Here is a 21,672-nt window from a genome sequence, read left to right as displayed (position 1 = left end):
GTAAAATTTATGAATAAATATTTACTTCTGAATAAATCTTTCATTCTCCTTTCAGTTAATGAATCTTTTTTAGGACATGTTTTAGGAAGAGAAGATGCACACTCCATGATTATGTTTCTTTTTGGTATTCCCCGTGGTTAAGGAAGCCAATTACACCAACCACATTCCACTGTCCAAGCAAATGATCTAGTCATTTGTTTAAGAATCACAATATGTGCAATTTGATAATAGAAAGGTAAATATATTAATAAGATGTACTGCATTTTATTAACAAATATAGATATATTCGTCGCTTTTCTCCGTTAGATTAATTTGCATAATGTCGTCTCTCACTATATAACAATAATCATTTAACTATTAAATATACTATCATAATTCATAATATTTTACGTCCTACTACGATGCAACAATAGAGTAATAACATATAAATTGACGACATACACACCATTGAATCAATATTAACATTGTTTGTTGTTGTAATCAATAGCTAAGTGCGCATTAAATCAATATACCAAAAAATACAGAATAATACCATACACCAACTACGTGTGTGTGTGTGTGTTTGGGACACTTGCAATCTAGCGCAGGATAAAATTATTTATTAACTCATTTACTGCACATTTAATATAAATATTACAATGAAACGGACTTTAAAATTGACTGCAATTTGATAACATTAAATTTTAAAATCAGCTGAAACATAACTCTTCGTTTGCGTTAAAATAATTGTAAAAATATATTATAGAAATGCCTAAATCTACTTAATGATATGCTATTTTATTTAATTTAATTAGAATACTAACGTTATACGTTTTGTATGCATAGAAAAATATTATGAAATGTATTCATTTATCGTGGTGTGTCATTAGCACTAATCTCCGCATACTGCATCTAATAAATTTCGACAGTTTTGAAATGTTCACAAGCATTTCGTGTCTATAAATTTTGTATCTTTTGAAATAACGTCGCAATTTGTCGCGAAAATTTTTGGTCACATATATCAATAGACACAAATTCATCTTGTGACATAAATTGTTTGAGCATCACGAATGATTTAGGCTAGTTTTAGGTGCTCGGCATTTGTTTCCCGCTGCAGTGATAACATTTCTCACTGTTGGTAGATAATAACGTCGTTAACAATATAATAGTGTGAGTGTATAAGTTACAGTAGAAAATTTTAGTTATCGGCGATCCAATATTTTAATTGAAATTTTAATAATTATATTATATGTACTTGTTGTTTGTTTCCGTCCTGGTTACTTATATATTGGTGTTAGTTCTGTGTAAATATTGTACGATCGTGTAAAAAACGCGTTTATTCGTCCAAAATGCAGGTCCTGACGATGGCTTCAGTCACAGAGTACGGATCACAGTTAGACGACGGTCTTCTGTCTTCCAAATAGCCCTTCTTATCTTCGGCGACACCGCGCGGAATACGAATACTGGCTCCACGGTTGGCAACGCCTGCAACGAATCAATCATTCCATGTATTCCTAGCATACGCTGCTTCTTATCGATACTAACCTGCGCTAAAATCGTGGATAGACGACGTTTCGTGTTTTCCGGTAAGGCGGCGTTCGTTGTCCTTACCCTGGTTGGGATCGTAGGCTTGGATATGTCTCAAATGGTTGCGGCTCAATTTATCAATGGCCTTTTCAATTTCACTGCAATTTAAGTGGATTATTAATATTGATTGTGACAATAATATCCAATTGGTATTTAAATTGACCAATTGTTTCTGGAAATGCGTTATTTCCTGATTAGAATTAATTTATTGTTATTTAAAACTAAGCAGGCTCTAATTTAAATTTTTCTGTTGACTGTTACTGGTTTGGTAACAACCGTGATCCGCTTAAAGTCGTACATCATCTCTAATTATCTTAATGAGGACGGCCCTTTTAGCTACCCGTGATAATTAGCACGAGCATTTGCTGTTTAGCGCGACACGAAGCGTGTAATTAACGCCGCGTTTTGTCAGAAAACTTTCTCAAAGCTTTGGACTCTCGGTCTGGACCTGGACTCTATGTAGTAAAAAGCAACTGCTTACATAATTCCGTTATCCTCGCGCATAGCCTTGGTGGAGAAATTGGTGTGCGCGCCGGCGCCATTCCAGTCTCCTGGCATTGGTTTGGGGTCCAAGGTGGCGACCACGCCAAACTCTTCGGCAACACGGTGCAACAAGAAACGCGACACCCACAACTGGTCACCGATGTCGATACCTTCACACGGTCCAACTTGATATTCCCACTATAAAATTAATGACGTATTAAAGTTGGTTCAGAAATGTTCCGGGTTTAGTAGTAACTTACCTGAGATGGCATCACTTCGGCGTTCGAGCCAGAAATGTTGATGCCGGCGTACAGGCAGGCGCGGTAGTGAGCTTCGACAATATCACGAGCGTAAACTTTGTTAGCACCAACTCCGCAATAGTAGGGGCCTTGTGGGCCTGGGAAACCGTTCTTTGGCCAGCCGAAGGGCCTCAGGTCCATATCCAACAGGGTGTATTCTTGTTCAATTCCGAACCATGGTATCGCGTCAGCAGCGGAATCCATCGCTTTTTTGCACATATTTCTTTTGTTTGTTTCTATAAACAAGATAAAATCATGGCTTAAATAATACTTGATAAATATAGGTTAAGTGGATGATTAGAATCAAAACAATTTCATCACATTTTTTTCTAAATTAATAAAGTGCACAATTATGTCAATTGAATTTTTCAACTTGAAAATAGACGAGTAATTATTTTCGCTTTTAATCAAGTGCCGATCGAGTGTTTAAAATCAAATTATGAGGTGATAAAATGTGCTCCGGCAAACGACCTCGCAATGTGCGGTGATTGCATAATAAAACGCGCGCCAATGTCAAGATTAACGCCATTGCTATTCGTAATAAGTTTAATTTTACGACTTTTCGCCGTCGAACAGTCTGGCCGCGCTGGAATGAATGGAATGATTCAATTCATACTGCCTGGCGTTTCGCTGTGTGTTCTCTCCTTGAGAATTACGTTTTGAAGAACGCACACAGCTTTCGCCACAATTGCGTTCGCCCGCTGCAATCTGCGCATAATGGCCGCCTAATTGAACGCGAGCAATCATTAGGAACGAAGCAGAAATGCACTTACCAGTCGGTTTGTTATTGTACTTGAAGGTTTCGCAGAGAACTAATTTGTTGTTGCCGCGTCTGAAGGGGTCTCTGTAGATAGCAACTGGATGCAAATACGTGTCGGAGTTGGCTCCTTCGGCTTGATACGTAGAACTGCCATCGTAGTTCCAAACCGGAAGTTCTACATCAATCATACAAAATGAGTAAATTAGCGCTGACATCAAGCATAATACATAAGTTAAACACAGTGCATAATTCAATTTGTTGCTGTGTGTAGTAATGAATATAGTGGTTTTACCGGGTTTAAAAAAAAAACTGTTCTATAGGTAACAACTGCACGGATACAAGCTAATTTACTAGTTAAACGTCCAACCGCGCGCGAATTTTAATGAAGAGCGAAAGCAGCTTTGCAAAACATGTCAGCCGAGAGGAATGAATAGTTACTAAGGACATACCAGCGCTGTATGTTATTTGTTCGGAGGTAGTTTGAAGTTGATTAAATGTCGTACGCTTAACGGATTACGCCGCTTTGTTTCATCTGCATTAGCGCGCAAGCAAAGTGCACTAGCAGAAATGAGCAAATTACTAATCAACTAATTGCTTCTTTCAACAAACATAATAGAATTAACAAAAAGTTTGGTGATATTTCATGTCCGCTGTTAATGCGAATGCAGTTAATTAAAGAAGAACAATAAATTGCATGCAATTACATTGTTACTTAATTCGACATGTGTTGATTAATAAGGTGACAGACCAATGGAATATTCCACTCTGGAAATTTCCGTATTACGTTATTATTTTCTTTCAGATTTCACTCTAAATATCTCGTCACACGATTACAAAATTATAAACTCGAACTTGTATCTCGCGTATAAATGACGGTCGGGTCATGTAACCACGGCCACGGTCTTCCCTGGAGGGCAGGACTAATGCGATTTTATTAGTTAAATCAAACTTACCCTCGGGTTTCTGCGGCACAAAGTCCAACGTCCTGGTTTTCGCTCTCAGATTCTCTCCGGTGCCGTCGATCCAAATGTACATCGCTTGACATTTGCCATCCGGCATCGGGAGGTCCATAAATCGGTTGATAATGGACTTATTGAGGGCCGCGTTCGGCGACGACTCCAATACGTGGTTCGGCATTTTACTCTGTAACAAGAAAATAATATAAATTGAACCATCAGAACAAATCGTATCACGAAAACAAGCAAACAGAAAGAAATATTTATTTTCGAAAAGTTTTACTACTAGTAATTTGTGATTTATTGCTTTACCATGATGACAGATTTTTATAAATACTACTGTGTCAAAAGGATTTGTAACGAGTTGATCGCTTCCGAATTGAACAGCGCGATGCGGTCGACTGGTGCGATAAAAGTCCGCGACTAGACTGGTTCTGTGTCACTCGGCTCCGCGTCGTGTTGCTGGCACATAAGTAGCCAGCTGATAAGATTTACATATCCCACACACAACCAATCGACAAATGTCTGTATAATATCGTTTATGCTTGTTGTTAGTCAACGCGAACTAAACAAAAAGCAGCAAAAAGAATCATATAAACGCATAAATTTGTCGCACTCATACGACTCTGATTGTTTTTACGCGTTGCAACAGTTGAAAGCTTATCAGCCAATTGAAGCACTTGTTTTGCATCATCTAACCGCGTGCGCATGCAATTTTTGGAATGGTTGTTATCTGTGCAATTTATATGACAACGTTTCGAAGGTATAACGTTTTTTTCAAAACAGCTCTATTTTCAGTTAATGAATAGATAGCAATTGAATTAGTTTAGAAATATAGGTACTTTAAAAATGCAATACATGGAAATTGCATAGCTTAGAGTCTGGCAATTTTAATGTCGAAACTTTTTTAATGACATTTTTAAAGTTAAAAAAATTAGTGAGTGTATCAAAACAAATTTGCTGGTTTAATGTATTAATATGTCAATTCTTATCACAGATTTATTGCGCGACATAAACAGCTGAAACTAAATTATGACGAATATTTAGTGAATAGAAACGTTTAAATCGAACATTTCAATTGATAATTTTATTTTACAAATTTATTTTGAATAAAAAAATTAAATGAATAAAAAAGCAGCACAAATTTTTATATTAAACGGAACTAGCATAACAAAAATGTAATCCGACAACAATGTCATTTGTTAATCATGACTATGTACATTACAGATAATGACACAAGCTGACTGTACTTGATTGCGCGCACACATTCACTCGCTGGCTAGAAATAAAGCCAGCGAGAAGAGATGCATCACGTGCACGCGATATGATGCCGCCGACAGGAGTGAATGAGAAATGTTTATGAAGCGCGACACAACAAATCGTAAAACATGAAATCGTGCAGATAAAAAAGTCGTAAAAAGTTTATTACACGGAAGAGCCCATCTGTTTATGTCAATTTATGTAAATTTCTTTCACATGCCGCGGAACGGTGCGCTTCTACTCTTCCGCCGACGCATCATTGTGCTACTGTGCATTAAGTATACATATGTAAGTACGTACTCTTAGAAAAACACCGACGGACGTGCGCTTACGAAACGTCCTAGTTTTCCAACGATATGTAAACGTTGGCAAAACACTCCCCTAGTGCCAGTGTGTTACAGTGTTTTGAGTGCACAAAGTTTGGATGCGAGTGCGAATGGGGAGTGAAATCGATTTCGGAGAGCATCGATGGTGGCGAAAACTTTTAATAAATAACAATTTTGACTGGTGTGATGTTTCAATGTGGTTTTTTCATTTTCAGCAGTTCAATTTTTTCGAACTGTTTTTAATTAAATATTTACACAAATCCATTTATACACTTCATAACCATTCAATTTTTTAAAATTTAAAACAAGTTTTAATTTCGTATAAGAAAAAACATTCACGGAATAAGTTGACGTCACCGACATGTTTGTAAATTTTTGTTTGTGATTGATACATGATTAATCGAGTATCAATCATTGCGTTTTTTGATTAATATGTAATAGTTACGACGTAATAAACACTAAATTATACTAGTTCGAATCCGCCAAACATGGAAAAATATATTTTGCGAATAGATTACTTAATCGATTCATAAATTATATCGACGTATGACATATGAAGTAGCACACATGAATAGTCAGTAATAATTTGCATATTTTGATAACCGAGTTTATATGACCCAGCGATTTTTAATCGTCGCTTCTATTCGTGTCAGGGATATTATGCAAAAATGTCTGGAACAAATCAGCCCCGCACGTCAGCATCACAAACCCACAGCTCCAAGGAACTGTGTAAACAAGTCTGATTCGATTTTTACGTTTTCTCTCTTTATGCGCGCTTTGTCCTACAACCCAAAGCATCAGTGAGAGTGCTGTAATGTTGGTGACACGCTGTTCGCGAACGATGCTCCCGAGCTAATGCCAAGTCGCGCTGCTTCTTTTTTTAATTCGACAAAGAAGATGAAACATTCGATGCCATATAAATAAGTCAAAAACGAGCGAGTTTTCAGAACAAACGAGAAAAATTGATAAAAGAAGCGAAGTTCTTTGGCTTCAGGCGACTTTTGTTCCAGTAAAGAGTTTGTCATTGAGTCATTGACTTGACTTGACTGCATGTGATTGCTGAGTTTTGTTTTATATTATCATAATGTTGCATTTGATAAGGGAGACCGCACAAATCGAATTGGTTTTTTAATACATTTGTGGAATATGTTGTTGTTTGATTAATAGCCTTCATTATGCAAACCAATAAATATTCTTTGATATATAATGGTGATACTACGGGTTGAACCTAAGTGAATTTATCGATTATGTAATCAAAATGCATATTCAATTTCATTTCATAGCATAAGTATCCTGCACGCTATTTACATCCAAAAATTCCATACAGTTTGCTTAAAATTTCACTAGAATTCTACCTATTTTATAATTTTTAACTTTTATTTACTTTAAAATTAACTTTGTGAGATTAAAAAATCATTCTGAAAATGTTTGTGAACTCGACACGCCGGAAAACAGTTTCCATTAAAACTTTTGCATTAAGAGTTCAGCGTAAAGCAACTATGATTCAATACTTCATCACACACATCTGAAACAAACTGTAGTGAACTTTTATGTATTCATGCGCGTTGGTTAACCAAATGGGTATTTGAATATTGCTGAAGGGGTGCATGTACACAATGGCAGTAATGGCGCGTCGAACCGACAACCGTGAATTATGTTGGAATATAACAAAGTTTCCACTTTGAATGAATCGCTACATACGTATGATATATGCTCACAATATTATATTGAAGTGGCTCACCGCCGAAAACTCAAAATGCTGCGCTCGTCCGTCGAATAAAATAAATTGTAGCAAAATATTGCAAAACACACGCTTGGAATGTTAAATGGATTCAATTTTAAAAAACATTTCATACAATATTTCATTTTATTTTATCAGTGAAAACTGACAGTCTATATAAGCGGTATTAATCATTAGTCATTACGGGGAATTAACCGATTGTTAACTCTAATAGACAGCTTGTCGAATTAAACGCTTGATAACCACTCTGCAACTGGATGAAATTGTATGATCTTTGGCTTTTAAACTTTGGAAGCTGACAATACACCGCGCACGAACTAATCATTTGATTCAAACTAGATGCGAAGTGTATGATTAACTAATAACACAATGTTATTTTCTCGTTAGTGAGTATTACCTTGTAATTATACAATAACACCGTGGCAGGTTTTTACTTTTTTGCAAACGGGAATTTAAATAGTTCTAAATATTTACGTATTTAAACGATTCTGATAATATTCCTAACTATTTATAATTCATTTTAGCGATGATAGTCATCCACGTGTGCTACAATTACAATTACAGCGCATACTTGTCCTTGACTTTATTATTATAGTGTTATGTTTTTCTTTGTGTAGCGCGTAAATGTGTGTTGACTATAATTACATCGTGTGTTTTTTGAAGCGGTGTAACAACAAAACACTCCGCAACTCTACGTTTGTGGTTTGCGCCTTGAATATCCTCAAATCATAGTAAATAACAAACCAACCAGGTGTAACAAACACCTATTTTGTTTGTCGTGTCTTCAGTTTCACTAAGAAGTAATAAATCAATGTGTTTACATGCGTGGCGAATCAAAAATGTATTGAGATCAATACCTAATTCAATAGAAATATTTTTTATTTTTAGTCATAGTCGGTGATTAAGTTTGCATGATGCTGTCTAGTGGTATAATTAGATTCATTGTGACATATTGGGTAAACAGTGATTAAATTCATTAACATTCAACTGGCCTTTTCATAGATATAATTGGAGCTTGCTTCGGGAAATGCAACACGTCCTTAATATTAATTAACTGTCGAGTCTATAGATAAAATCTCATTCATTCAACGTTCTAATTAATATTAGGGGCAGTATTTTTCGCTTCCTTTGGTGGATTTGATTGATTGGTGTGTTTGTTACTTGTCATATTAATTCATATCATGTCATATTTAAATTGTAACTTTCAATTAATTTGATTACGTGATTTAGCAACTTGCCAACAACATTTGTTGTTGTTTACATAACGTTAAAAATTTATTTGCTGCGCGTATAAATTGCGTATAGGTACATTCGGTGAATAACAACCCACTTATAGGTTAGGTCAACAGGCAGCACTAACAACCACCAATTGAAAACATAACTGGCATAGAATGAAACGAACTTGGTGCGAAAACTAATTTCCTGGAATCGGCAATTTGTCCGCTTTCTCTCTCTTTGCATTTCTCGCCTTCGATCGTGGTTCGCGCCTGCAACCGCCCCCCTCGTTTGCCGTCCCATTTCCCCTTGTCGCCGTTTTTTTTTTGTTCCCGGCAAACAATCACGCTTTTGCGAAATGACGAATTTCATGTTCGATTTGAGTGCGTTCCCCCAGCGCGACATTCGATTGTTCAAGCCACCGGCAGTAATGCAATTTAACAAGTTTCCAATTTGTCTCGGGCTGCACACAATTAATCGAAAAATAAATGAGATGTGCCTTAACCATTTAAACGTATCTTTCCATCAACTACGCAGCATTATGTAATTGACTTGCTGCCACACGCGCGCGAGTTGAAAACAAGATTTCAACATAAAAAGAAGACAAAACAAGGCGAGCCGCATGATTATCATTTACGAATTTTGATTACGTGAGACTTTAGTCTCTTACATTTCCTTGTTCGCAACATGCCTAAATTATATTTGTAAGACGTCAAGTTTGATGGACAGCACTTACGCGAGAAAAAAAACTTATTATATAAACTACAACTTATTCTATTGTAGCTTAATTTAACTTTGAAAGTTGAAATCAAACGCGTTTAAGCAATTATATCCAATCAAACACCTACCTTTATTTATAATTTAGAAGGTCAGTATGATTCTTAGTCAAGAAATAAGTCAGAAATTAAAAATTGAGAATCGTCGCCTCGTGTTCACTATTTTGTGGTAAATTTTTTAGCACATCCCGAGAGTCGTGTGATCCGCGTAAAATTTGAATTTGAACTAAATTCTCAACAGATGAGATCGTAAATCATGGCTTGGTTTGACCTTCAATTCAACATCTCAATCAGAAATGTGTGCAATTGCGATTTAAATTTTTGAATGCAATAAAATTTGTTGTGATTTAATTAATTAAAAACGACTACAGTTTTGATCCAAACAAAAAAAACAATTTTTTATGGTGCTGCGTTAGGGTTTCTATTTTGTTAGGCTGCTATTGAGTTTAATGGTTTTTGTCGTCCGTATTTGTGGTTACGTGAAACGTTGACACTGATTAATTTCATTCAAATTGCGGCCATTGTTTTAGAATTGCTAAAATCCGTTTCTGCTTCGTAAGCGTAATAATTTTAAAGATTTTTTGTCCTTGCAATTTGTAAACATTTAACAAAATATCTTGTGCATTTAATGGCTTAAGGCCTTAGGAAAACACAAAACATTAAATTGATAAAAGCAACATGATGCAAACGACGCATAGAAATGAAGCGTAAGCGCTTAACAACATGGCGGTTGCTTAATGTAAATCTTCGGGATTATCGCGGTGGCTAAACGCGTTCCAGCGCTTTGATACACAAATAACTTACAACTACAAACTCGGTAGGCAAGCAAGGTGCCGTTTTCACCAACATCCCTTGCACATCCCACCCGCAGTTATTGTTTTAAACCACCGCAGAATAATACTCGTGTCGCGTATCCATTTTAATTAAGCCACGTAATTCCGCGGCGGCGGTCTTTGGTTTGGTGTCATTTACATTTGACGATTGCAGATGCATACGCCGCTTAAATATTTCAATCATACGAAAGTATGCATAAAAGTAAAATGTATACTTGGATTTGGCGGAAATTTGCTTAAAAAAATCATGCGCAAAGTTTGCACAACTTTATTTCGCCAGCGGCAAACTTTTTCATAAATCTTCCGCAAATTGGATTTTTCCATCACGTCTCACTTTCGCACTGACAACGCGTTTTTCTCCCCAGTATTCTTCTTTGCGCCCGCAAGTCGACGCCGTAAAAAAAGGGTTCGCCGTTTCAATCCCGGATACCTTTTTAAACTGCGTACCTCAGACGTAAGGGCTTTTTGAGTGAATTTGCCCTATCTACACGCAGCGTCGTATCGCGCAATATCGATTCAGGGTTAGGAGGTAACCCACTGTATACACGTTTACGCCGGCCCTTTACAATGTATACCTTACAACGAGAAACACGACGAAACGCGCTTCGGAGTCGAGAGCCACCTTATGCCATATTCATATTCTACTCGGTTTACTATGGCTTTTCGGCATTGCAGGCAGTAAGGACGGTAGCAGAGAGCGCGCCGCATGCTGTTACACAAACAACATCGATAAACCCGGCCTTCCAGCGTGCGATGTGCCGTCGTCGTGTGCTCTGGTCCTAATGCCATTCCGTCTTGCCGAGGCCTACACTCTCATCGCCGCATGTCTGCCCACAAGGACTACAATTTCAACTTGATCTCCACGTCACTCCCGCGCCGCAGGACGAGCATGTAGGCTCACGCATTCCGCAAATTCTCAACTCTGGAATTCTACTTTTTCTTTTGTGCGGATTTTAGTTAGACTCTCAAAAGGCTAAAGATCAATTTAACTTTTTTGCAAGCAATTTCATTTGGCGAATATATTTCTTCATTAAGAAAGGGAAATTAATCTTGTTGAGTATTTGCTTCTGTTAGTATGTTAGACTGCGGTATCGGATCCACGTATTCATTGATTTCTAATTTGTCTCTTTCGACGAAAACGTTCCTATTAATTACGCTCCGCGGGAGAGTTCGTCGTAGCAGTCGAACTTTCGCATGTGCGCCATGCTCCAAGCCACTGGGAAGTGCGCTTCTTAATTTATCACCTGATTCAACAACCAAACCGCCCGGCAAACCCACATACCAGCTACGCCAGCCAGCAACTAAACAACTTTATAAATTGAAATTAATTAACTCTTAATATACCTGCGTCATTCGTACCCTAGCTAACAACATCCAGTTAATTATAATAACAAAAATAACACTCGGTTCCATTCATTTCATTAAATAACACGTCATTATGCGTGATAATTTAGTGATGATTATTTTTAAAATAGAAGTTAATAGCCTCAATAAAAATTTCAACAGCTTGGCTGTAGTAGCTGCTAAACACGTGCAGTATCGTCATAATTCGCAAAGCAAACAAAGCGCTTTCCAAAGCACTGCAAAGTGATCAGTCATCGTTGACGATCAGCTGCTTTTGTCGTGTTAACTGGTGTACGAGACATGTGTAATAATTTGTTCGCGGCCTTTTGTCTTACCTCTGTTTGCGATCGAATTATCTCACTCGGCGTGTTTATTTCATCGCTCAAACGCGTGCGAATGTGAAATGAAAACAGCAACCCATCGACGGACTCACAGTGTCAAAACATTGAATAAAATAACCGCGTCGCCCTCGGGCGTTGAGTAATTCAATTATTTTTTCATTACACTGAAGAATCCACTGACCGAGCGCGCACGTCTATCCGAGCGTTGTTTGATTTCGAATTTTGTCTTTTGTTTTATTTTCCTGCGCTGAGCACTGAGGTTGCGAAGAAAAGCGTATTAGAGGCAGAAGCAACAGAGATAGATTTTTATCTTCAGGCTGGCTAATCGGGTGTAAAAGCCTTCTCGCGAGCATGAAGACGATAAATTTCCGGATTAGCCCTCCAGATTCGAATGCGCTTTTCGACGTTCGCACTTCCGTGCCACTGCCCGTCCGTAACTCCCAACATTTCCACAACACGCTCTTTCTCCGCAAACACCACCGAGGTTTTCTTTCCACGCCCGCACCTAAACGCCGTCAAACGAACCAAAACTTTGCGTTTACGATGAGCAGATGAGCGAATTCGATTCGAATTTAAAATAAAACTTTCGGAATGTTTCCGACGCCGTGCCGCCGGTTCGGAAGCGGTAACACAATAAAAGTATGCAACTTTTGCAGCGCACGCATTACCAAAGTGTCGGAATATAAACCGGCAGAGCGCAGTTATATAAAAAAGAAGAACAAGAAAAGAGTTCAAAAAGTTTGTCTAAAAGTTTAACTTCTTCGTAACCTTTTAGCTTTTGCTTCGTTTGATCAAGTACGCTGAGTGAGCACAACGCGCTACGAATTTTAATGATGCGCGTAATTAATTGTTACATTGCCAGGACTTAGCTGAAAATTTAATTTAGAAAATTTATCGCTCGAGAATGTTTCCAGCTGCAGGTATTAATTTGCAGCGGCACATGTGCGCATATAAATGATTATATTATTTTCGCAAATCTGAGGGACATGTCACGCATTAGTAAAAAAATTAATTTTCTGCCAGAAAGTTTTGATGTGTGTTGAAATTTCACAACAATCAGTATAGCGACTGCTGTTGGTTCCGCTGTGCACGCAAAATTGAAGCGGCAGCGTTTGCTTGCGACGTGGGAGGCGAATAAATTTTAGTTTTTTGGCAAAGAATTGTTTAGGTACACATGCGGAGCCAACAAATCGTTGGAAAATATTAAGTTATTCATCCACTTATTAAATTTGTAAATCTTAATCCTCACTTTGTTACTACCGATGATTTTTATCAATTTATCTCAAGGATAAGTAATAAATACACTCAACTTACACTCAACACCTGGATACGATGTTCCAAAGTTTAATAGCTGTGATTACAAAGTTGACACTCACCTGAAACAAAATTGAAATGAATTATTAAATCATGTTTGTCCCATTTGATAGCACCAGCGTGGTGATAGCCAAATACGTTACGCAACAGTAGCAAAATATGATAATGATAATTTTACAAACAGGATTTCTTTTCAAAATAAATCAGAATCTTGTTTGTTTCACGGATTTTACAATTCTAAATGCCTTTTGTGAGTGTGACATAAATTTAGCGTCGTGTGTAAACAATAATATTTATTCCCACTTTGTTTCGCATTCTGAGATTACTTTTGTGTGCTCGAAGGATGACTAAACCTGCGCTTTATATTTATACCGTAGAAAACAAATTATTGCACGCCTTAAAAATGTGATACACATTTGTAAAGTAATTTATCTAGGGCTTAGTTTGATGGAGATTTAGTATTTAGAGTTTTCGGCTTAAAGTACGAAAAGTTTTCGAAAAGCAGGTCATTTCTATTAAAGTAAAACTTTAAATGATTGTCACTCAAAAATGATGCATCGTCCAACTCAGCGAGGCAAAAAACTCGAATGAAAAGTTTTTGCTTTGCGCAAACTACCACCATTACAGCGTTTAATAAGTGCTATCGGCACAATTTGTTACCTCGCTAAAGAAAGGGTTTTGCTCTGAATTTGCTTTGAAAAATAACTACACGCGCAAGTGGCTCAACGGAGATAATATCCAGCGTCTGCTTCGTGTCGTAATAGGCAAGAAACGAGCGGGCATAGTGCGGGCGAAAATTTAACCAGTTTGGAGCAAAAACCGAGCGCAATATTTTGTCGGCGAAGAATGAAGCACTCGGGCCCGGTACATCTGCGAGGGTGATTGTTTTCCTTGCAGTTTTCCACATGCGGCGTTCCGCACAACTACGCGAGCGTGCTGTGTGCTGGTTTAGTGCCATCTTTCTATATTTCTTTTTTCTCCACGGAGTGTTACGCCATTCGCAAATCGTTTGCGCGCCCGGACACTAAAGAGAAAAGAATACGCGACAAACAATGCAGTTTGAGCACCGCGGGACGCAAAATACAAAAACCACACTGCAAAGTATAAAATATAAATGCAGCGCAAAGTGATGCATTTACTTTTTGTCGCTCGACATTGGTCATGTTCCAAGATTTATGTTGTTTTTGTGAAATTATATTTCAGTGCACTTTTCGGCTTAAATTCTATATTTTTACAGACGTGTGAAAAAACCTTCAAAACGTTAATTTTATCACAACAATGATAGTCAATATAGTATTTATAAATAGAACTAAACATTCCGCAGAGTACCAGACTGAGGATGAAAGTTATTTATATTTCACGTGGCATAATTATGGAAGGTCAAGAACGAGTATGTTATTTGGCGTCTTGCCGAGAATCACAGTATATATATTGACAGGCAGACAACACTTTGTTTAACAAGCAAACCACACGCGCGGCTGACACGTATTTATCAAACGAACACAAAGAAAATTCAATAGATTGAGAGCTTATGTTCAATGGAAATTCCACGCAGATACACATGTGCGGTTAGATTAAGCATTATTAGACTAATTTGAGATAAAGCATAATTTTGATTGGTTATCAGATAAATATCGTTCCATACATACCATACCACACATGCGATTGTAAACAACAAAACAATATTGTCTAATCGTATTATAAATTGAGTATTTTTTTCGAAATCGTACCCGGAATAATTTTTCTTAAGTGCCTTGAATTATTTATTGCGCTGCTAAAAACACAAACAAAATTACGTAACTGTCAAAAAATATATTCAATGTTTGGACTGAAAATGTAGAAAATATAGATTCGAACGTTACGTATTAAGATGCAATATTTAAATTTTATAAAGTGTTTATAAAGGTTTCTTGATTAATTATTCATTAAAGGATTATGGTAATACTCTGCATGCCTAGAGAGTTAATTATACATTCTTTATGCTCAACATAACATTTAAATCGAAAAAATAACAACGATGTTTACTAAATCCAAGACAAAAACAACATATTTACATTTTCAAGCGATATTTATGTCCACTTGAATTGAACTATTTTAATACTCCTTATCTACAGCTATTGTTGTTCAACTTTTTAAAATTTATAATGCCTTTAGATTAGAAATGTGTTTTATCGTCAATCAGTCAGCTGCTACGTGATTTCATACGATTGAATGAAGTATAAATATATCGACAAACGACCGCTTCATTGACCTCATTGCAACATTGTGTCTTAATATAAACTACAAGTATACGCTCATACGTCAAATTAAAATAAAATTTGACTTAACAACTAGCATGGCGACTAAAATTAAATTTGTGACAAACAATCACGACCCATATTTTGAGTATCCCATTAAACACTCAATTCACAAGTACTTCTACTTCTCAAGATAATAGAACGATCGATTCACTATCACTATGCGAGCAAATAATGCCGATGAGATGAATGGTGTGTAAACAAGTAACACCTACGAGGAATGTCGTGTCGCACGATTATTCTATCGATTCTATTAATTGCCCGCTAAAATACAATTAGAAATCAAGACGCAACTGGATTAGTACGAGTCGATAAGATAAACCTAATTGAATGTCCTATTATACCGACAACGGAGCGCGATACGTGGGGTGACAAAGGCATTCGCGCGGCGATTGCACAACGACGATGTTGACGATAATGGCAACGAAATTGCGAAGAGGGTGAAGTAGCTGTATGCCTAGAGGGTTTTCGTTGTTCTATATTTACCTACTCGAACTCGGATACTCTCAAGGAAGATCTATGTGACACATGCTTTGTTTCAACTCGCACAAAAGTACAAACAAGGAAATACATCCTTTTCCAATTATTATTACATAGATATATTTTAACACGTTTTGAGCACGTGAATAAAACAAATTGATATTACTCAGTTATCTCTCGGCGGATTTATTGATTTTTAATTTGAAAACATTGATATTATTCAACGCATTCGTCTCGTGAATATGAATTGCTGTTTTAACAGACAATGTTGTGCCGGAGCGTCGAGTGCTGATTTAATAAGTTATTAATTTCATATGAAACTAATTGATTGATATTTATACTCTAGATGTGTGAGAAATACATAGCTTTTAATTACATGATGACGTAATTTGAAGTTGCCATGGCAACAACTCCCACAGAAAAGTGCCGTATTTTCTAAAAACAGAATTATGCCAGTACTAGTCGTTTGAGTCAAACGCGTTTGCGTAAATATTTTTTTTATGTATTATTATGCTATTTAACACGGTGAAATATTCTTTACGTTTGGAAAACATTTCAAAGTAGAAGCGAGAGTGGTGTCCCGATAGACGTACTCCGTTGGGGTTATTTGTCGGTTCGATAACCTCGCGTCGTTTTTTACATTATCAATGTCCGAACAGAACCGGGTGTACGATAATTTATGAACGCACTTAGCGATAATGTAACGAAATTTCGGAACAAATGTTTGTGCAATGATCATTTACAACTGGAAATTTCCAGTCGCACGACATTTCTGATCAATAAATCTTTAAATATTTAATGCAATTGATGAAAACAAATCATAAAAAATAGTAATTAGGTTAAGGTTAAAACTTGTTGTTTGTGTGGGTAATTTGCCCCAAATTTTGATACATTTGCAGAATTACCTTTAGAGTGTCACGTAGTACAGGTGCATTTGGGAATAAATTCATCACACCCACGCGATTCATCGCTTACACTGGGACACACGCCCAGGGTACCATACTAAAAAATATGTACGAGTATACAATGAACTAACACGAATTTACAGTTTAGTTTCCGACATTTTCCTTTGCTTCACGCCAACATTTCCTAAAATCTATTTTAACAGCGCTCAGCACGCACAAGGGTGCTATGCATTTAACGTTTCATCTGTTATGTGATAATTGTAGCCGTAAATTTAATATATGCAGACATTGATCACGACTATTTGCATATTTTTTCTTGACTTGTAATGAGAGAAACACTCGAGGTGTGTGCTTTAAACTCGGAATTCATTCTGAATGTTAATTTCAAATCAACAAGTGTGCTGATAAGGAAGATATATGGTGTTAATAACTCTAGGATAATATTACTTGCGAAAAAGTAAAAATAGAAATAATTTTCTGCAGCGTGGTGAAAATTCTATGATTTAACTTTTGTTATATCACTGCTATCTGCTTTAAAAATTCAATTACTGCAGCAAGTTAGCGGAGAAATTAATTCCACTCCAGAGACCACGCGCATCATGATCGAATACACACCATTCTCTAAGGCCTAAAATGATCGAGCGATGTTGTTAGAATTCTCTTATATCACTCCCTTTTCACCCTATTTCTTTCTCAGCTACAATGCGATTATGCAAACAATGGGAAAGATTGTAATTTAAAATACGCCGACCTTATTTCTGTCTTTTTTCTGTTGGTTTCTTCTCTGCCTCCACGTGCACAATGATAGTGCATAGCAAGTTGAAATTAAAATGTTTGTTAAGAGATTTTTCCTTTTGACTGAGTTGAATCTTGAATTACATAACTCATACACGTGATGGGATAATAATTGCTTGTATGTGTGTATCCGGAACATCAAAACAGGTTCAGCTCGTCACTAGTGACTCAGAGAATAATTCAAAAAGTTCCGAGATATTCTCATAATCTATGACTATCTCTCAAGGCGACTAGGTGAGCATCTTGCGGTTAAAGCTGTTGACTCTTCACGAACTTCACAAAGTCACTTTGTAAAGTTTGATCGAGCGCGAGCGCAGCGCGCATTTCCAAACTCGGCGGTACGAACATATACTGTGAACTTTTCTAAACCGGAAATTACAATTCAGAAGTGAAAGTTACTCAACTTGTTGATGTTGATATGTTACTACCAGTGTCAAACTAGTTCCTACTAAACTAGATAAACGCATTACGCTGAATTTCGCCAAAACGATTAAGTAAATAAAAAAATACTCAGCATCAGCTGAGGAGATATTAAATTATAACCAGAACCAGTACAATAAATAAACAAATTGGAGTCACGTGTGCCTGAATAAATTACATACTTATTATCACGACGAGCTCGTAAAAAGACTATAAAATTTATGAAATCGTTGATTTTAATATGAATTATGCGATTTACAAGCGATAATGAGCAATTTACAATAACATTAATGTTTTGAGTGATACATCAAAATATTTTTTTCCGTGTAAACCTGTTTTATAAAGAAAATCTATTTGATTTGTGGTTTTAATAAAGAAATATACACTTTGTGTGAGGCTTGCGATTAATAAAAGGACCTTTTATGGTGTACTTATGTAGATATTTTCAATTACTGCGTGGATATTAAAACATAAAAAAGAAGTAAAACATTATTAGCTTTCCGCATTTCCTTATAATTCAATTTCGTTTTGGTGGTGGTACTGCGCACACGGATCGTAAATCCCAGCTGATTTCTTACGACCGACCTTTTTGGGCCGCCTCCGTGAATATGTTCCTGTCGCTAGATTATCGATATTAAAAATATGTCCGCTTCATAAAGAAAAATGTTTCTATTCATAATTGAAATATAGTGTCATCTGATTTTTTTACTGCATTAGACTGAATAAATCGAGATAAATTTTATTGCACTCATTAAAATGAGTATTTCTGATTAATTTTATTAGCCCGATGATCTACATTTAGAATTTTATTGAATGAGATCAGATTTAATTGCAATATTAAAACGTAAATGATTTATGGAGCAAAATAAATGACAAATCATTATAGAATGCTTTGTAGAAATAAAATATTTATCATTTTTGTTTGTAACTTTGTTCATCAACTGTATTTAATATCACGTCACTCAACCAGTAAGCAGTAAAGAAAAATGAAAAAGTTTTTCATAACGCGATAAGTTTCGCCCCGAACTCTTCAGCGCAGAAAAATGAATATCCGCGCAAAATACATTAACTTTTTATGCGAGCGCGTCGAGCACAATAAACGTTTTAAATTCAAATAAACTTTATCTCCGCCTAATGTAGGTATATATCTTTATTTATATTTTGCTTTATGCACTTGCGCTGGGAAAGTGTGCTCATTATTTATTAAACCCAAAGTTTAATAGAATAATGGTGCGTTTCCGACAATTGAGCGTGCAGAACTTTTCATGATCCTTCACTCTAATAGCCCTTCACAATATAAAAATGACAGCGCACACAGAAGCGTAAATCAAACCGTTTTATTACTCCAGGAGTCGTTGGATGATTTCAATTTATTAACTCACAGATCGCTGTGTAGAATATACGTACATATTTCGGCTTGCGAGCTTAAATCCTCCACACAGAATGCGTTAATCGTAAAATATTAAACGGGGTGAAATCTGTAATATCCTTGCTGTGCGCGCTCGTAAATATAACATGAACACGTCGAGAAATTCACAAGGTTTTTGCCAACAACATTAAACGCCAATCAATAACACATTCTCACGTGAAACTTGCGCCACAATGGCTTAACAACGAGAAACAAACGCAGGAAAGGAAACAAAAAGAGTTGCCGCTCAAAAAACCGCACGACATGCACACACAAAAAATCTACCTACTTTCGTCCAAATGACCTACCCCCGAAGCTTTTATTTTTTACTTTGAGCCCGCACGAGCTTTTACCGCTTTTAAGCGCGACAGGTTAATACACTGAGATCGAAAAAGTAGGCGTAGTAAAAGGAAGGATAAATAAATTCATGAACAACCGAGGGGTAGCAAAAAACAACATTAAATATACATAAATATAAGTGACTTAGATCATTGAAAGAGCAAAAGTGAGTATAAAAAAATCACGAATTTACTTTGATCAATATGCCGTTTTTTTTCTTTACTACTTGCGTTGTTTTCGTTCGTTTGAATGCGGCGGCGGCGACGGCGGATGTACGGAGTGTCGCGACGCTCGGACGCATGCATTAAACACAAATATGTTTCATTGACCGCGCGCAAACACGAAAGCAAACCTAACTGAACCGAACTCAACTGAAAAACATCATCTAACTTTTCGATTCACGCATCACGCACATGGCGCTATTCACACATGCCGCGATTTAATTTCAAATTATATTTTGAATAAGTTAATATTTTTTAAATGTTTAACTTAAGTGTAGTAGCAGTAAATCCAAAAATAAACTCACCTTATTTGAAAGCAGGACAATGGATCAGGTCCACGACACGGACGCGTTGATATTGTTTATTCGTAAATTTAGACCAACGAGCGATGCAAGCGTGCGGCGGACGCGCTGCTACTGAATCGTCGACGGAAGGTGGACTGCGGTGAAACGTGTGCGGTTCGATCGAAACGACGCAACGCAAACGGCGGCGGGTAAAAGCGCTAGATGCTGCAACACGGTGGTGGAGTTTCCACACTGGCCTCGCACGCCTGCCGCTAACTCTGTTTTATTCGCTTTTCACTACCACATCGCGATCCCCACCGCCGCCCGCCGCCGCGCCGCAAACCCACCACCAGCGGCGTCAGACCCGCGGACGTGGACACGTTGGTTAGGACGAGTGTCGTGCACATGCGCCGAAAGGGGGGTGTACCGACAGGCTCAATGCGCTTAGATTACAATCGACGATAATAACAATAACACGCCGCGGCGAGAGCATCGCCGCGATAATGCGTGCGATAAGCGCGCCCCGGCGACGCGCATGTGTCCATTGTTTAAACTAGCTCCCCAGCACGCAGAAGTCATTATCGTCGCTTATTGTCACAACATTGCTGGTGGCTCCGGAGGCCCTGGGCCTTTGTAGGCCTCTTTGGTCATTCAATGTGCCACAATATTCTGTAGGATTTTATTGTGCAAATAGAATCAGGAACCATATCACCGTGAATAAAATTGTATATTGTAGATTAAGTGTGTAAAATTAAGTTTAAAGTCACACGAATGAGTATATAACAATCAGTTTTACGGGTTTAACTAAAAACCAGAAAAAAATTACAATTTTGAGGTTAGATTAACGCAAAACTGGGTTATGTATATCAAATTATACATGGTTGCCAATTTGGCAACACTGCAATTTGAATGAACTAAACAATCGTGTTACCGTGTTATGATTAATCATTTATCATTGTAATTTGCCATAAAACTATAAAATAGAGTGTTTTAAGAATTGCCATTCTTGCGTGATCCGTTTCTACTAATTAATTAATAACTTTGTCTCAAAACTCTATACCACGTGTTTGATACCCCGCATACTGCACCTACACTACTTTTTTTATTCTATTTCGCGACACATCTGCAACATTCTCACGATACACACTAAAAAACAGCATTGTCACTGAATAAATTGTAGCGTAACGCTATTTTGCTTGTTTGCTTTGATGTCCCTAATAATATTAGCAGCCTGCTGGTAGTAAAACCGGCTCTGGAACTGCATTAATTGAAAGTTGTGACCGAGAAGTCCACTATCATTCTAGATATA

The 21,672-nt window shown here is 37.0% G+C and overlaps 1 protein-coding gene across 3 annotated transcripts; it reads right to left on the bottom strand.

Moving 5' to 3' along the window:
- Positions 1 to 262: 262 nt before the first annotated feature.
- Gs2 (glutamine synthetase 2) lies at positions 263 to 20,632 on the bottom strand. 3 transcript variants are annotated; one of them, XM_065305746.1, is made up of 7 exons: positions 20,385 to 20,632; positions 4,062 to 4,251; positions 3,122 to 3,283; positions 2,310 to 2,584; positions 2,048 to 2,247; positions 1,525 to 1,664; positions 263 to 1,464 (listed from the first exon to the last, which is right to left on the bottom strand). In XM_065305746.1, the coding sequence occupies exons 2-7, from the start codon at positions 4,243 to 4,245 to the stop codon at positions 1,316 to 1,318; spliced, it is 1,110 nt and encodes a 369-aa protein (XP_065161818.1). In that variant the 5' UTR covers positions 4,246 to 4,251; positions 20,385 to 20,632; the 3' UTR covers positions 263 to 1,315. The 3 variants fall into 3 exon arrangements, with proteins under 3 accessions (XP_065161818.1, XP_065161819.1, XP_065161817.1); XM_065305747.1 differs by lacking the exon at positions 20,385 to 20,632 and adding an exon at positions 9,455 to 9,566; XM_065305745.1 differs by lacking the exon at positions 20,385 to 20,632 and adding an exon at positions 4,377 to 4,536.
- Positions 20,633 to 21,672: the final 1,040 nt, after the last annotated feature.

Source organism: Atheta coriaria, unplaced genomic scaffold (genome assembly GCF_025399875.1).
Source record: "Atheta coriaria isolate IRGN ID8LTWV9N9 unplaced genomic scaffold, Caltech_Dcor_3.1 hic_scaffold_6_pilon, whole genome shotgun sequence".
Classification (NCBI taxonomy): domain Eukaryota; kingdom Metazoa; phylum Arthropoda; class Insecta; order Coleoptera; family Staphylinidae; genus Dalotia; species Dalotia coriaria.
Note: the sequence above shows the minus strand (reverse complement) of the source record. Positions and strands in the feature narration are given on the sequence as shown.

Excerpts from the sequence above, each read along its gene's own strand:
- Gs2 (XM_065305745.1), bottom strand. Across the intron at positions 2,585-3,121 it reads GTACAATAACAAACCGACTG|AAACAAACAAAAGAAATATG; the intron begins GTAAGTGCATTT and ends TCTTGTTTATAG. Across the intron at positions 1,465-1,524 it reads TATCCACGATTTTAGCGCAG|GCGTTGCCAACCGTGGAGCC; the intron begins GTTAGTATCGAT and ends GATTCGTTGCAG.